The 17699-nt window shown below is 52.0% G+C and overlaps 1 protein-coding gene across 2 annotated transcripts; it reads right to left on the bottom strand.

Moving 5' to 3' along the window:
* Positions 1 to 25: 25 nt before the first annotated feature.
* Positions 26 to 17610, bottom strand: TRIM50 (tripartite motif containing 50). Of its 2 annotated transcripts, none has more exons than XM_070460231.1 (8): positions 17483 to 17610; positions 17067 to 17330; positions 10172 to 11334; positions 6922 to 7017; positions 5923 to 6153; positions 5799 to 5821; positions 4959 to 5083; positions 26 to 3547 (listed from the first exon to the last, which is right to left on the bottom strand). In XM_070460231.1, exons 3-8 carry the CDS (start codon positions 10568 to 10570, stop codon positions 2958 to 2960), a joined length of 1464 nt encoding a protein of 487 aa, XP_070316332.1. In that variant the 5' UTR covers positions 10571 to 11334; positions 17067 to 17330; positions 17483 to 17610; the 3' UTR covers positions 26 to 2957. The 2 variants fall into 2 exon arrangements, with proteins under 2 accessions (XP_070316332.1, XP_070316333.1); XM_070460232.1 differs by having other exon boundaries at positions 10172 to 11322.
* Between the last annotated feature and the right edge of the window lie 89 nt (positions 17611 to 17699).

Below are 17699 nucleotides of genomic sequence, written 5' to 3'. Positions count from 1 at the left end.
GGCGCGCGCGGCTCTGCACCGCCCCACCTGACTTCCGGGGTCAAAGGGCACGGGTGTTCCGTACCCGGAAGTCCCTGTACCCATTCTGGTGGTCCCAGGGCGTGTGGCAGTTCACACTCCTGTAAGGGTCTGGAGGCCAACGCAGAGACTCCGGCTGACCACTTCTTCGCAGCTCTTTGCGTTTTTCTTTCAATCCTTGCCGATATCACAGGCAATGAGATCTTATTGCTGTTTTAATTTCTGTGATTGAGGTTAATCATTTTCCTGTTATTGGTCGTTTGTATTTCTTATGACATGTAAATATCTTTTGCTCACCCCTCTACTATCTGTTAGTGCCCTTTCTATATTAATAATATATACCTCTTAGGTTTTGCCGTTTTTCCAGTTTATTCTTTTTTTTTTTCAGTTTTTTTTCAGTTTATTCTTTTAATGTGGTTTATAATTGTTTTGGACACCATGAGGTTCTCATTTTAAAAATATTACCTTTATGGTTTCTGCCCTTGATGTCACACTTGAAAACCACTTCACACCTGTACAATACAGAAATCATCTATGGCTTCATCATTTCACACGTAAATCCACTGACTGCTGCACCGCGTGTGGGATCTTAGTTCCCTGACCAGGGCTCCAACCTGCACCCCCTGCAGTGGGAGCACAGACTCTGAATCTAGGGTTTCATGGCACTGTTGAACACACCTTCTTTGTTGGAAAGCTTTGCCTTCTATGACCTCCTCTGCTGGCATTCCCTCCCATCTCTCTGCCCAGGTCTAAGTTTCCTTGGCCACCCTGCCTAAGTTGCTCCGCTAGGTTCTGGTGTTCCATTCTCTGACCTCCTTTCCATTGGTCTGATATTTTCTCCCCCGGGGCAGACTCACCCACTTCCACAGTGTTGTTAGTATGGGACAAAGTTAACATACACTAAAGTAGCATAGATGCACACCCTCCACCCCAACCAGCCCCTACCCTCGTCTCCAGTGCCAGCTGCAGCATCCCATTTTGTTTTGTTGGCTGCACTGCATGGCATGTGGGATCTTCTTTCCTAGATCAGGGATTGAACCCTCGCACCCTGTATTGGAAGGCAGAGTCTTAACCCCTGGACCGCCAGGGAAGTGGGCCCCCTGCAGCAGCATCCCTTTTGAACCTAGATCCCTGCAGGCTCTTCTCCTCTGCCAGCGTTCCACTTCTTTCAGTTTAAATGCCAATTCCAAGTGAAGAATTAACTGTTCTTTCCTCCGTCTCTTGCATATTAGATGTGTATCAGTTAAGATCTTTCTGTTGCAAGCATAAACACTTACTGTGGTTAGCCAGTTGAAAGAGAGGATTTATTAAATGGGTGCAGAAGTATGCCATCATGTCCTTCATGGCCTGGCTGAAGGCAGGGTGGTACACACAAGGGAGTCGCTGAGGAGAGTTTAAAGAAGGGACTCTTTCTAAAAAGAACGGTCAGAGGTGAGGGGGTCTACGGGTGATGGTGCAGAATTCAGGGCTGGCGACAGTGCTCTTTACCACCAGGAATATAGAAAGAGTTGAAAAGAGAGGGGGGACCCTGCATGCATAGCCCAGTAGGCAGAAAAACAAGAAAATAAGTACCTCCAACTCTCTTCTCCTGCCCTGGGATCTCCTGCCAGCCCCTCCCATCAGCTGAACTCAACAGGAAGCCAGAATGATGTGCATTCCAGCGAGGCCAGCCCCCTGGGCCACGCAGGATGGAAAGCAGAGGTACAGTCATGGAATTGAAGGAAGAGCTACACAACCGAACACCAAGTCTGGAAGTCATCACGCATGCAGTAACCAAGGCCAACGCCCGACAGATGCAGCTAATCGAGACACAACAAGCAGGACTTCCCTGATGGTCCAGTGGCTAAGAATCCACCTGCCAAAGCAGGGCACAAGGTTTGATCCCTGATCTGGAAGATTCCACGTGCCATGGAGCAACTAAGCCTGTGCACCACAACTCCTGAGCCTGTGCTCTAGAGCCCAGGAGCCCCAGCTACTGAGCCCGTGCACCTAGAACCGTGCTCCACAACCAGAGAAGCCACCGCGGTGAGAAGCCTGTCCATCACAACTAGAGAGAGCATGCGCACAGCAATGAAGACCCAGCATGGCCAAAAAAATTAACAAGTAAGTTTTTTAAATTTTCAAAAAAAAGAGACAAGAAGCAGCTTTTGATTATTACTTACACAGATGGCAGGAGGAAGATTAGCCAAAGGCAGCAGCTCACGGAGGCCTTGTTGCCCACGCCAGAAAGGATGGTATGGAAATCAAAGGGCTGTGAGATGCGGCCCCACCAGAGGCTGGAGCTGCTTTTAAAGACCTGAGCATAAAACAGCGTGCATGGGCAGCAACTGATCATTGCAAATCATTTGACAAGGAAGAAATAACGTCTGTTTTATTATCCTTAAAGTTCATAGTGATGGGGGAATTATGTGTGGGAGTGTTTCCACCCTCAGGAGGAAGAGTAAGCAGCAATCATGGTTAGCAGGGGCTGAGGGAAGGCTGGTCTTCTCAGGTGGCATGAGTGGTAAAGAACCTGCCTGCCAATACAGAAGATATAAGAGACGTGGGTTTGATCCCTGGGTCGGCAAGATCTGGAGGAGGGCATGGCAACCCACGCCAGTATTGTTGCCTGGAGAATCCCCACGGACAGAGGAGCCTGGCAGGCTACAGTCCATGGGGTCTCAAAGAGTTAGAGATGACTGAAGTGACTGAGTGTGCATGCACAAGGGAAGCCCAGCTTGATCCTTGGACCCCAAGGCCTGGCTTTGCTGGTTAATAAGCAGGTTAATAGCCCAGATAGAGGTTAATAAACATGCCCCTGGCTACCGTAGGCATTCTCCCAACAATAAATGTTTCTAGGGGAACCCAGGCAAAGACCTCCCCAAACAAGGAAGTCATCGCCTCTGCTCACCAGAGTCAGCAGGACCCCTCAAGCCCCCATGGCAAGCGGAAAGGCAGCCCTACAGCTTGGTGGGCTGCAGTGGGGAGAGCTGGCCGGGCCCACTGGGTGGCGGCAGCACCATGGGCAGGGAGTTGCTGCCCCTCTCATGCCAGCACGTGTCCAGGATGGGGTACAGCTTGCCCTGGAAGTCGGCCTGGAACGAGTAGAGTGGCCGCAGGTCGTCCGGGCGGTCGGCGTCGAAGAAGGTGAGCTCCCCCTGCTCATAGTGCAGGTAGACGCCGATGCGGTGGGGGTGGCCCGCCACGGGCAGGGGCACCCGGGGGCAGCTGAAGGCCTCGTACACGCGGCCCTCCTTCAGGCCGATGAGCCACACGCCGTGCTCCGGGGACTTGCTCAGCTTGCCCTTGCGGCTGGCCGTGCCCTTAATGACCCCCAGGCGCCAGTCGCTCTTGCTGCCCACTGCCACCTCCCAGTAGTGGCGGCCACAGGAGAAGCCCCTGCTGGCCAGGACACATGTGCTGTAGTCGAAGCGCTCGGGCTGGCTGGCGCGCCGCCGGGCCAGGAGCCCACACTGCACCACCGTGTTGCCCTTGGAGAGCTCCAGGAGCGGGTGGGCCGTGGCCGGGTCCAGCTTGAGGGACTCCGGGGCTGGGGGGAGAGCAGAGGGGAGGTGTGTTCAAGCCGCGCAGAAGGCGGCCGGCCCTGCCCAAGGGAGACCAGCGGGAAGCCCTGAGCTCCTTGGAAGAACCGAGTCCCTCATCCCTGTGTCGACAGGGCCTGGCAAGGGTGGAGCCAGAGCAGGCAATCCCAATTCTCTGAAGGAGCGAGCAATGCCTGAAGGGTGGAGAATGGGCCACGGTGAGCCCAGGCGTTCCAGCCAGAAACTCTGCCTAAAGCGGAGGTGCCGATGGAAGGATCTGAGAGACAGCCTGTCACGTGGGCGCCTCAGCTCCACTCCCCAGGTTTTCTGGAGATTCTAACTGCAGTGGCTTCTGTGGGTATGCCAGCAGCCCAGTCAAGGACAAACTATACCAAACGACCTCTGTGCTCCCTGTCAGCTGACCAGTCTCTATCCAAAACGTGCAAACAAAGTTCATGGTTCAGAGATTATCTGCAGGTCTTTTTTTCTCTCTCCTGTCTTCCCTTTTCTTAAAATAGATTTATTTGCCTTCCCTGGGTCTTAACTGTGGCATGTGAGATCTAGTTCCCTGACCAGGGATTGAACCCGGGCCTCCTACATTGGGAGAACAGTCTCAGCCACTGGATCACCAGGGAAGCCCCCCCCCCCCCTCCTCTTATAGCGAACCTGTTTTTGCCTTTGTTGGGTGAAATCAGTCTGATTTCCCTCGTGTGCTAGTAATGAAGGAGTTAAATGTCTGAGTTATTTTTTGGCAAAGCAGCAGCTGCCATTTATTAAGCGCTAAACTACACACACCCTCCCAGGTGGTAAGGAATTAGCCTGCCAACGCAAGAGACCTGGGTTCGATCCCTGGGTCAGGAAGATCCTCTGGAGTAGGAAATGGCAACTCACTGCACTTTTCTTGCCTGGAGAATCCCATGGACAGAGGAGCCTGGCAGGTTACAGTCCATGGGGTTGCAAAGAGCTGGACATGACTGAGCACACAAATCGCACTTATCTATTTAGAAACCACACAGCCCAGCAAGGTGAGCTCCTTACAGACTAAGAAACAGGTTCAGGGACTATAGATGACGAAACTGAGGCTCAAGAGACTTCTCTGCCAGTCCAGTAGTTAAGGCTCTGAGCTCCCAATGCAGGGGTGAGGGGAGGGGTTTGACCTACGGTCAGAGAACTAGATCCCACAGGTTGCAGCTCAAAGATCCCATGAGCTGCAACTAAGACCCAGGGCAACCAAATTTTTTTTAAAAAAAAGGGAAACCCAAGTCTCAGAAATTACACCACTCACCCAGTCACCACTTAGAGATGGAGCTGAGCTTGAGCACCCCCTGCTGGCGGAAGGGCAGCCCTGCGCCCTCACTGTCAGCTGCCCCAGCCTCCCTTCAGCCTCATATAATGGAAGGATTGGGCCGGGGGGCTCACCTGGCAGAACCTTTCGGAAAAGCCTTTTCCACACCGTCAGCTTGATGTCAGCCTGGTGCAGGCCTGGCTTGAAGGAGATGGGGCTGAAGGCACCTTCTGAGAGTCGGGCCTGCTGGAGCTCTGGGCTGGGGTCAAAGGTTCACAGTGACAACGGAGCTACTCACCCAAGTACCCCAGCCTTGTCATCCATGTGCAGGTCCAACCAGCCGAGTCCCCGCTCAGAAGACCGTGCACTTGAGAGGCCCATCATGTCCCCCCACCAACTGCTCTCTGGGGCCCTGCCTCCATCCCGGAAACACTCCACATCAGTAGCTCTCAAAGGGCAGGTCTGGGACCAGCAGCACCACATCAGCTGGGCCTTGTTAGAAATGCAAGTTTTCTTGGGTCCCACCCCAGACCTGCTGCTGCTGCTGCTGCTAAGTCACTTCAGTTGTGTCTGACTCTATGCGACCCCATGGACAGCAGCCCACCAGGCTCCTCTGTCCACAGGATTCTCCAGACAAGAATACTGGAGTGGGTTGCCATTACCTTCTCCATAGACCTGCTGACTCAGAAATGATGACAGGGGTCCAGGGATCTGCAGTTAAAGAGCCCTCCAGGTGGCTCTGATGCGCTGCTTGAAGAGCATGCCTCTGAATCAGGGGAACCCTGCCCCTAGCTCCAGCTGGAGTGGAAACCAAACTCAGCCAATCAGATCCTCTAGCCGTTCACTTAAGCCAATGCTTCTAACCCAACTGTCCTTAAGACTAAGGGAAATTGGAAAAAGAAAAAAAAAAAAAAAAAACAGGGAGATGCTCATAAACGTGGCCAAAGGCGGCTCTGGAAGTGCATGGGGAATACCTGGAGGCCATGGTGTGGTACTTCTGGAAGACAAGAGGGAGGCAGGTTAGGGCACCGAGGAGGCCGTGCAGAAGCCGTTAGGAAGGGGGAGGCTCTTGGGGACATGGGGGCCTTGTCCGCTCACCCGGATGAACTCATGGTGACTCTCATTGCCAAACTGCTCCAGCACACTCGCGGCCTGGACCAGCCGCTCCCGAGCACCCCGGGCCTGCTCCAGCTGCATGTCCAGGGAGGCCACAAGGCCGCGGGTGTGGCCCTCCACCCCCTCCAGGCAGCGGGCCTTCTCCTCATCCACCAGGTGGTGGAGCTCCTGGAACTCACGCCGGATCACCCAGCTGAAAACATCGGACTCGTTCTGGGACAGGGAGGGGCCGGTCAAAGCAGGAGCCGAGGCTGACCTCGGCGTCCCCAGAGCCTGGCAGCTCAGGCCTTCCTGGGGCCTTCCGACCCTTCTCGGTCCTCATCCCCAAGTCCGAGGGCTGACTCCTGCCGGGGTGTTCACACTGCATCTGGGTCCCCGGATGCAGCCCTGGAGGAGGGCAGCAGTGGCAGCGCAGAGGTTGGGCCCCTGGCGCCCAGTTCAGCACAGTGACTCCGCCTCCATCAGACGGAGCGATGCTATCTCCCTCCCCGGGGTGAGGAAGATTCACTGAGCTGACTCTCAAGGACGCTGGTCTCCTGCCTCTGTTTCCTGACTACCTGTATTGCCTGGGCTCCACACCCTCTCAGCCCCAAGGGCCCCTCACTTAGGAAAGGCGGTCAGCGCCTGAGGGCTGCAGGCCTCCCGATGCCTGCGCTCTGAAGGTACCAGGAGGGCATCACACAGGCTGTCAAGGTCAAACAGACACAGGTGGCAGGGGCCGGGCAGTCATGCCCACGCGTTAAGCTGTTTACCTCCAGGACCTGGGCTGAGTTATCTCGGTCCCAAGGACATGGAGGACACAGGCCAACTTGGAGACAGCCCTGACAACTGTGGTGAATTCCCCCGGGAGCCTGTGAGCTTTTTCCCACCCCGCCTGGAATGCTTTGAAATTCTGGCTTTATAGGGGAGGCGCGGGTTCCTGTAAAGGGAAGGGGAGGCGGCTGGCCCCGGGCAGGGGGCGCCGAGGGCAGGGGCACTCACCACAATCCGAGTCCTGTTGTTCACCAGTTTGGCCATTTGCTCATCCACCTTCTTTTGTTCCTGCTTCAGGTCGGAGATGAGGGCTGCTAGCTCCTCCTGGAGGCAAATGGGCCATGGCTCATGAGCCATGACCCCTTCCCCCTCCCAGCTCCCACGGCCAGGGCAGGGGGCAGCCCCACGAGCACAAGCACTCCCAGTGGAACCAGGGAGCTACCTGGGTACCCTCAACCCCCAAACAGATAAGACTATTCAAGAATACTCCACACTAACAGCAGCAACTGCCCAGACAGAGGAGGATCTCCTCGTCATCCTCCTCTGTGACACCGACAGACGCTAAACGTTGTTATAGCCACCAGAAGTCACCAGACAACATCCATGCAGGGCGACTGTCAATCTGAGGTCAGCACTCCCTGCATGGAATGCTGCCTGTAGGGTACCCACCTGGTAAACCTGCTGGGCACCAGCAGGTCCAGAATTAGTGAACATTTGATCAGAGTTATCACAAAAATGCTGGCCCCAAGTGAAGTCAACAGTGTATGCAGTGGCCCGGGTTATACCTGGTGACCCCTCCCTCCCTATGAAGACCTGAATCCATCTCCAGCAGCCTTGGGCCCAGCCTGGATTTAGGGCCTCCAGGCTGCAATAAACTCACTTCTCTGGGCTGCCCTGGCCCCATATCCAGCCTCACTTTAGGGGTCCACCAGAACCACCTAGACCATCATCTGGCTGCACGACGTGATGGGAGCCCAGCTGGTCTGTGCCCATGGACCGTGCAGGATCCTGCATGGATCGTGCCCAAGCAGAAGTCAGCTACAAGAGCCTTTCCGGAAGGGAACTGAGAAGAAAATAAAACCAGCATGGAGATGAATGAACAGAGTCCTTGCTCTCATAACAAGACATCCGAGCTCATAGGAGTCTGAGAAGGGCACAGCAATAGTAACCCTCCCAAAGCAAAGAGGGATGGTGCTAGTTCTTTCTCATCAACTGGGCCACTGTAAGTGGAAACAGATCGCACAAATAAAGTATCTCAAGATCTCAATCCACAGGAGGAAACAGGAATGCATGAAAGAGATCTGAGGGGACTTCCCTGGCAGTCCAGTGATTAAGACTTCACCTTCCAATGCAGGCGGCGTGGGTTCGATCTCTGGTCTGGGGGCTAAGATCCCACATGCCTCATGGCCGAAAAACCAAAACATAAAACAAAAGCAATATTGTAACAAATTCCAATAAAGACTTTAAAAATGGTCCATGTCAAAAAAAAAAAAAAAAGATCTGATGAAGGAACTGAATTTAGTTGTATCACAGAGAGGAGTCTTGATATCACAAAAACCCACATCCAAAAACTAGGGTCCAACCCTCCCAGCTCCAAGCCAGAGACGACAAGCTCGCGGAAGTCTCCTTTTATGCCAGGCAGGCCTCTGCTCATAAAACTGGACTCAGTTTCACTGCACTGCAATTTTGCTTCCTCCTTTCACAGCCCCCTAAAACTACTCTTGCCAAGGTAACCAACTCTTCCTGCAAAACCTGACTGGCTCTTTTCAATCCTGAGCTGACATTTCACACAAGTGACTTCCTTCTTGTCAAAATGCTCTGTTCCTCCAATTTCCAGAAGACCACATGCAGCCAGTGCTCCTGAGTCCTCTGTGGATTCTTTGTCCCCTTCGGGGTTCTCCACCCAAATCTTAAGCCTCGAAGCTCCTGGTGGGAGCTTCCCCAGCGTCTTTCTCAGCGTCTTCCCCATCACCCTGCAGACTCGCCTGGTCAGTCTTCTCTGCGCCTCAGACTGCAAAGACCACCTGCATGTAGGTTACCTAATCTCTTATTCCCAGCCTCACTCTCCAGTCTACTCTCTGGCAGAGAGATTGGGCTACATCATGACTGTTTAAACATTTCCAACACTGGTCGTCTGAATAAACCCCAAATCCCTTCTCATGTCACACAGGCCTTTTCATGAGCTGGCCCCTGCTCGCCTCCCCTCACTCCCACCTCACTCTCCCTTGAGCTGAATGGAATAATGTCTAATTCCTCAAATGTGCCAAGCTGTTTGCCCCCTGGTCTTTTGCCCATGCTCTTTTTATACTTGGAACGCTTCAAGTATAACCCTCCCCTTCAAGTCCTCCTGAGGGTTCAGGTTTCAGTTTAGCAGTCCACTTCCTCCAGGAAGTCTTCCCTGACCACCCAAGACCATGCAAGAGCCATGTTCCAGCTGGGCTCACCACTGCCTGTCCTGAACCTCGACAGCAGCACACAGGATGGTGTCAGACCCCCAGACTGTGAGTGCTGGTGCGGGGTGAGCTTCCTGCCCACCACTGTACCATGGACACCAGCGCCGCCCGGAGCACACACTAGAGCTCCGTTCCCACTCGTCTCCCAGGGTCGAAGGGGCAAAGAAAGGCTGCCCAGAGCACTCAGCCAGGAAATCCCGGGAGCAGCTTCCAGAGGCCCCTCTGCCTACACACAGTGATGCACTTCCCTCTTCCTGCCCCGCCCCCACCCTCGTCTCTTGAACTTTGTCATTCCTGGTCCTTACTCCCCCTGTCCCCACCGCCAAACTCCAGGCCAGGTACCCTATGACAGTTTACCTCCAAGAGCCCTTCTGCCCTTCCTTGATCGGTTGCCTGGGGGGATGAAAAACTGGCCTTGGTTTGAATCCTAGCTCTGCCACTGACAAACTGCATGACCTTGACCAAGACCCTCGTGCGTTTTCTGAGCCTGCTTCCTCACTTATAAATACAACAATAACCCCACTCTTCATAAACCTCAGATCAACAGACTAACTTAAGATGATATCATTATTATTATTCATCTCAAAACGGTGATCCGCTAGTTCTGAGGCAAGGGTCCATGAGGGCAGGAATCCATTGATTCCACAAAGACCTTTAGGACACTTACTACCTGCTTGGCACAGCTCTAGGTGCGGAAACATCCCGGGGGATGAAACTAAGTCCCTGCCCTCACCTGCCTCAGAGTGAAGTCCCTGAAGGGCTCAAGAACCTAAGGAAAGTGGCAGAGAAAAATAAAGCTAGAGGTGGGGGGCAGTAGCTGGTGATACAGGTGGCCCTCCATCCTGTGCATCACCTAAGCCCCAGCACCTGGAGACTGGAACCACTATTCAAAAGGTGATCGGAATGGGGCTGGCCCTCACCCATGTGCCACGTAATGACGCCAAGGGTGCAGGATCGGCCTCCGTGTCCCCCGGGGCGGCCCTGCCCCTCTCCTGCCTGCCACCCCCAGCGGCCTCCCTGCCCACCTTCATGCGGCTGTAAACGGTGGAGACGGGCGTGACCCGGTGGTGCTGGTGGGCGCCCAGCAGGCCACAGAGGCCACAGATGAGCTCCTGGTCCTTCTCGCAGAAGAGGCTGAGGGGGTTCCGGTGGTGCACGCACACCTGGGGCTCCGGATCCCCAGGGAGCTGCAGGGCTTCGATCACCTTGGCCAGGGAGACGTTGGGCGGGGAGCTGCTGTAGTCCACTTCCCGCCGGCACACGGGGCAGCGCAGCTCCGAGGCCAGGTGGCGGGACAGGGCCACCAGGCAGCCCTTGCAGTAGGAGTGGCCGCACTGCAGCATCAGGGGCTCCTTGAAGACCTCCAGGCACATGGGGCACTGCAGGCGGTCCTCCAGCTCGGGCACGCTCACCTGCCACGCCATCCACGGCGCCCGCGGGGGCCCAGGGCGGCCCGCCTGGAGCTGGCTCCCTCCACTCCTTTGGCCCCCAGCCCCAAGGGCCCTGAAAGGAGAGGCTGTTGAGGACGCCAGCCTTCAATTCCAGCCCTGACCCACGATGACCTTGGGTCTGTTTTCCCATCTTTAAATCAAAGGGCTTAAATGAAAACAGCGGTCACTTGGAGGTCCAGGTGCCTGCATTTTAAACTCAGATTTGGAGGTGAACATGAAAGGGGCCACCTGCAGGGTCCCCTGAAGTGACAGCAACAACGCAAGCTCCATCCCAGCGGGCGTCCTGACCTAGAATGGGGCAGCAGAAACAAGCCAAGGTCTTTCCCAGGCTCTAGATCAGTTCTCAAACTGGCGAACAGCTGGTGGAAGCACAGTTATAACAGACTTCCTGAGTCACGCCATCACATATCTCCAGTGAGCTCCAGAAATCTGTGCTTACAAGAGACATCCCCCAGGCCATTCTGAAGTAGAGCCCTGTCTTAGAAAATACTGTCCAGGAGCTGGGACCTTGGGGCTTTCTCCGGGGCTCCCACCCTGCTCCCCTGTAAAAGCCGACGGGGACTGAGAGAGCAGCATCTCACCAGAAGGCGGCAGTGGCCCCAGGGAGAACCCCGCACTGCCTCTCCGGATCCTCCGCGCCCTCCAGCGGGGCCTCACACCAGCAACACTGACTCGATCCGCTCAGCCTCCTCTTCTCCCCAGGATGGGACGGCAGGTGCAGAGACCTAGGATCACAGCTGGACACCTGTTCTACCTAGTCTCTGCCCTCCTCCTCCTCCCCTTTCCCAGAAACGCCCGTGCCTCAAGGTCACTGAGAATCAGGTGGAGGCTGGGCCACATCACGGGACTAGGGAGGGAGCCCCTGCTCGGCCGGCCCTGATAAGGGCGGCACTCAGGTGCTCACCTTGGCCAGGCCTGGGGGGGGCGGGTCAGAGACAGAGGGGCCGGGTGCCCGTTCACACCTCACAGACCCCAAAAGGGAGTGGACTCGTGCTGTGACACACTTCTCTCTGAATCTCCATCTCTCCCTCTCTCTCTCTCTCTCCAGAACTCTGAAGACGTTCTTGCTTACCTAGATTTTAAAATTGACGTATACCTTCTATAAAGTGCACAAATGTTAACCATATGCTTGAAGTACAATTTATAGATGTGCATGCACCCTCAAGGTCAAGATACAGAGGACCGGACTTCCCTGGTGCTACAGTGGATAGGGGTCTGCCTGCCAATGCAGGGGACATGGGTTCAAACCCTGGGCTGGGAAGATTCCACGTATCATGGAGCAACTAAGCCCATGAGCCACAACTACTAAGCCCGCACACCCTCGCGCCTGTGCTCTGCCCGCAACGAGAGGCCACCGTGATGAGAAACTCGGGCACCACGATGAAGAGCAGCCCCTGCTCACCACAACTAGAGAAAGCCCATGAGGAGCAACGAAGGCCCAGAACAACAAAAACAAACAAAGTAATTAATTTAAAAAAACAGATACAGAGAAGGTTCTGGATTCTGGGAGGGTGCTGCACCCCAGCTCCGTGGGAACCCAAGTACCTGTGCTCTGGACTCTCCTGGATCTCGCCCTAAGTACCTCTTCATCTGGCTATTCATTTATATCCTTTATAATAACTGATAAAACAATTTTTTTAAAAAAGATCAAAACACAGAACATTTCTAGCACCCAGAGGCTTTATCACATGTCCCCGAGTCAGAACCCCTAACAAAGGGAGCCGCTATCCTGACTTATATCATCATAGATTAATGTGGCCTGGCTTCCCCTTTTTTTTTTTTTGGCTATGCCGGGTCTTAGTTATGGCATGTGGGATCTAGTTCCCTGACCAGGGATCAAACCTGGGCCCCCTGTATTGGGAACTCAGAGCCTTAGCCACTGGACCACCAGGAAAATCCCCTGCCTGGTTTTGAATTTCAAATAAACAGAATTACCTATATATTCTTTTGTGTCCAAGTTTTTAGTCAATATATTGAATTATTAGGTTTTTTATTTTTATTAAATACATTTTAATACATTTTTATTAAAATCTTTCAATGGTTTAACACAAAGATAAACTCAAAATGGATTAAAGACCAAAATGTAAGACCAGAAACTATAAAACTCTTAGAGGAAAACATAGGCAGAACACTCGACATAAATCAAAGCAAGATCCTCTATAACCCACCTCCTAGACTAATGGAAATAAAAACAAAAGTAAACAAGTGGGACCTGATTAAACTTAAAAGCTTTTGCACAGCAAAGGAAACTATAAGCAAGGTGAAAAGACAACCCTCAGAATGGGAAAAAAATAATAGCAAATGAAACAACTGACAAAGGATTAATTTCCAAAATATACAAGCAGCTCATACAACTCAATGCCAGAAAAACAAACAACCCATCAGAAAGTGGGAAAAAGACCTAAACAGACTTTTCTCCAAAGACATACAGATGGCTAACAAACACATAAAAGGATGCTCAACATCATTCATTACTATAGAAATGAAAATCAAAACTATAATGTGGTATCACCTCACACCACTCAGAATAAAGTTGATAAAGTGAAGTCGCTCAGTCGTGTCCAACTCTTTGTGACCCCGTGGACTGCAGACTGCCAGGTTCCTCAGTCCATGGAGTTTTCCAGGCAAGAGTACTGGAGTGGGTTGGTTGCCATTTCCTTCTCCAGGGGATCTTCCCGACTCAGGGATTAAACCCAGGTCTCCCACACTGCAGGCAGACACCTTACCATCTGAGCCACCAGGGAAGCCAGCCAGAATGGCCGTCATCAAAAAGTCTACAAACAATAAACGCTGGAGAGGGTGTGGAGAAAAGGGAATGCTCTTGCACCATTGGTGGGAATGTAAATTGACAGCCACGATGGAAGACAGTATGGAGATTCCTTAAAAAACTAGGAATAAAACCACCATATGACCCAGCAATCCCACTCCTGGGTTTCCTGAGAAAGACACATGTATCCCACTGTTCACTGCAGCACTATTTACAATAGCTAGAACATGGAAGCAACCTAGATGTCCATCGACAGATGAATGGATAAATAAGTTGTGGTACATATACACAATGGAATATTACTCAGCCATAAAAGGAACACATTTGAGTCAGTTCTGAAGAGGTAGATGAACCTAGAACCTATTATATAGAGTGAATTAAGTCAGAAAGAGAAGGATAAATATCATATTCTATCACATATATACAGAATCTAGAAAAACGGTACTGAAGAATTTACTTACAGGGCAGCAGTGGAGAAATGGACATAGAGAACAGAGTTATGGACATGCGGAGAGGGGAGGAGAGGGTGAGATGTGTGGAAAGAGTCACCTGGAAACTTACATTATCACATGGAAACTTACATTACCATATGTAAAATAGATCACCAACGGGAATTTGCTCTACAGCTCAGGAAACTCAAATGGGCTCTGTATCAACCTAGAGGGGTGGGATGGGCAGGGAGGTTCAAAAGGGAGGGGATGTATGTATACCTATGAGGATGAGATGGCTGGATGGCATCACCGACTCAATGGACATGAGTTTGAGTAAACTCTGGGAGTTGGTGATGGACAGGGAGGCCTGGCGTGCTGCGATTCATGGGGTCTCAAAGAGTCGGACATGACTGAGCGACTGAACTGAACTGATGGCTGATTCAGGTTGAGGTTTGACAGAAAACAACAAAATTTTGTAAAGCAATTATCCTTCAATAAAAAACATTAAAAGTCTTTCAATGGTTTAGAAAGATAAATATTTTCTAAATATTTGTCAAACAGTCAATAAATATTTCGGTCACACTATATTATGCATTTCATAGGAGTGGGGTGGGAAATCACTGAATGGACAAGACAGAGGTGGGCATTAAGAAACAAGGATCTCTGAACCAACATGCTGTCACCACTGCAAGTCTAAGCACTCATGTCTGCAGGAGGGGTAGGGCTGCTTCCTCAGTGACAAGCTAGACCAAGGCCTGGTATAGGTAGGTAGAGACTCAATTCTATTGTATTCAACAAATATTTATTGCGAACCTCCTATGTCGAGCACTGCACTGGGTGGCTCAGACGGTAAAGAATCTGCCTGTAATGCAGGAGACCCGGGTTTGATCCCTGGGTTGGGAAGATTCCCTGGAGAAGAAAACAGCAACCTACTCCAGAATTCTTGCCTGGGAAATCCCATGGATCAATGGGCCTGGTGGGCTACAGTCCACGGGGTCGCAAAAAGTCACAACTGAGTATCAAACACAGAAAACAAGACAAAGCTTCTGTCCTTGTGGAGTTTATAATACATAGGGGCAGGTCACAAATAAATGAGATAATAGAATAGTGTTAAATGCTTTGCAGGAAGTAAACAGTGTGATAAGAGGCAGATCGGGCGGCAGGACTGTGAGGTACAATGTACCTCAGGCAAAAGGGGCACAAGTGCAAAGGACCTGAGGCTGGAAAGAGCTCAGTACGGGTGGTGCAATACTCTAGTATTCACTGTTGAAAAGTATCCCCGTATAACTGGACACTTGCGGTTCACATCCCTGTTGTTCAAAGGTCAACTGTATTTACGAGATCCACCAGAGAGGAGGCTTGGGGAGCTGGATCACAGTAAGTCAGACGGAACACCAGAAGATGAGGTCAGAGGGGCTGGCAGGGAGGGCCTGGTAGACCGGGACAAAGGTTTGGATTTAATTTCAAGGGCGGTGGGAGCTATTGTTGGGTTTAAAGCAAGGGAATATGATCTGATTTATATTTTTTAAAGATCACTCTGGCCACTGTGTAGATATGGATCATAGTGACTTGAGCACCTGGGTGGATGGACAGTGATGCCAAGATCAAGGTGAAAAAGACAGATGCCAGAGTCAGATGCCTAAGAACAACCAGGTGGAATGACTAAGTAGCCCAGCGGTCTGCAGACTTCAGTAGACCTAAGAATCACCTGAAGTGAAGTGAAGCCACTCAGTCATTCCTGAGGGCTTGTTATAACAGAGGCTTCTCGACCCGGCTCCAGAGATGCCGACTCAGGAGTACGGGGACAGACCCAGTTTTGTCCTAATTTTCAAATGTTCCCAGGCAACACTGGTGCTGCTAGTCTAAGCACTTCACTTTGAGAGCCACTGGAAAAGTCAATTTGACTCAAAACACCTGGAGCCCTGGCGCCCAGGGAGGCTCTAGGCTGGCCAGGCGTATCACATATGTAAACCTGTGGGAATGGTTGGGCTCTCGGGGATTGGGAATTGAGAAGGGCAGGGGCCCACAGACAGGGCCCTGTGACTGCTAATGTTTAGAGATCAGGAACAGGAGGATGACTGAGAAGGAACAGCCAGGCTGATAGGAGAAAAATCAGGAGTGTGTGGTGACCAGGAAGTGTGGCAGGAAGAATGACTGCCAAAAGGACATGTGTGGGTTAGTCGCTCAGCCATGTCCAACTCTTTGCAACCCCATGGTAGCCCGCTAGGTCCCTCTGTCTGTGGAATCCTCTAGGCAAGATCTCCTCCTCCAGGGTATCTTCCCGACCTAGAAATCAAACCTGGGTCTCCTGCATTGCAGGCTGATTCTTTACCATCTGAGCCACCAGCAAAACCCACTGGATGTCCATGCCCTAATTCTTAGGATCTGTGAATATGCTTCCTTAGATGGCAAAAGGGACTTTGAAGATGTAATAATTACAGTCACCAAGCTGAATTATCACAGTGGGTCCAACCTAATCATATTGCCCCTTAACATAGAACTTGCCCTGGCTGGAGTCAGAGACAGATTAAGGAGAGGAGGCAAGTTTATAAAAACATCAACCAGGTAATATTCCCTCCCAGCCTGAGAAGGAATCAGCAAGCTGTTGCTGACTCTTGAGATGTAGGGGCACGTGCAAGGACCACAGAGTAGCCTCTAAAAAGTAAGGGTCACTGTTGGCTGACAGCAAGGACACAGGGACCTCGAGCCAAGAGCTTCAGGGACCTGGAAGCCAATGATCTGAATGGGCTTTGAAGTGGATTCTTTCCCAAAGCCTTGAGGGAGGTTGATGCCTCCATCTTAGCCCAGCAAGACTGGTGTCAGACTTCTACCACCAGACCTGTGAGATAATAAATGTATTGCTTAAAACAGTTCCTTTTGTGGTCATTTGTTACAAGAAGCAAAAAAAAAAAAAAAAAAAAAAAAAAAACACAACAACAAATACAGAAGCCAAAAGAAAAGAGGCAGTTAAAGGTCAGGTCAGCTTCATCAAATGCTAATTAGAGTCCAGTAACTGGAGGACAAAGAAGAATCTAAGAGATTTGGCAACAACAAGAGTGAATGGTGGCCTGAACCCCGGGAAAGTGGTATTGGAGTGGAAAAGAAAATGAAGAGTAAGGAGGTGGAGACAGAATAGTTGAGAAAGCCTTTGCAGCAACCCTTTTGAGAAGTTTTTCCCTGGAAGAGGAGGAATGAGACCACCTGTAGCAGGAGGGAAATTTAGGACAAAGAGAGACCTGTTTGTTTTTAGGTGGGGGATTTAGGGACACACCTAAGCAAAATGAAATGATCCAGTGGTCAAGGCAAGATGGGTGCAGGAGAGATGGGAAGCCCAATGGCGTCCAGTCCTCAACTTGGCAAAAGTGGGAGGAAGTAAGGAACAGGTCGGGAAGGGTAGGATCCCGGGCCATTCTTCCTTTGTACCAGGAGTACACAGGTGTAGCAGACTTGCTGATGGCCAGAGGCAGGCCCAGCATCACCTTGCTTTTGCAGGAACTGGGCAGTTTGACTTTAGCTGTCCGCCTCTTATGGGTCCCTGGAGCGGGAAGGAGAACAAGGGAGGGTTGAAATCACCCACGTCGGTGGTCCTGGCCGTTCCAGCAGCCCCTACCCCCACCCCGCGTCTGAAGCCTTGTCCTCTGCACCGTGTCCCACCGTCCATGTGTCCGCAGCTTGGCCATCACGTACCTGGCGGCTGATCTCAGCACCTGAACGTCCCATTCACTGTACCCTCGCCACAAGCTGCGTCACGCTTCCCGCGCCCCTGCCTCATGTCCCGTGGTGCGCCACGTGTCCCGTGGTGCACCACGTGTCCCGTCATGCCCCAGGCGGCCTCAAGTAGCGCGGGATCCGGCTCTGTGCGTGCCCCACCCCCACTCCCGCCACGTGCCTCCATCACGTGACC

Source organism: Odocoileus virginianus, chromosome 33 (genome assembly GCF_023699985.2).
Source record: "Odocoileus virginianus isolate 20LAN1187 ecotype Illinois chromosome 33, Ovbor_1.2, whole genome shotgun sequence".
NCBI classification, from domain to species: Eukaryota; Metazoa; Chordata; class Mammalia; order Artiodactyla; family Cervidae; genus Odocoileus; species Odocoileus virginianus.
This window is presented reverse-complemented; position numbering and strand designations above follow the sequence as displayed.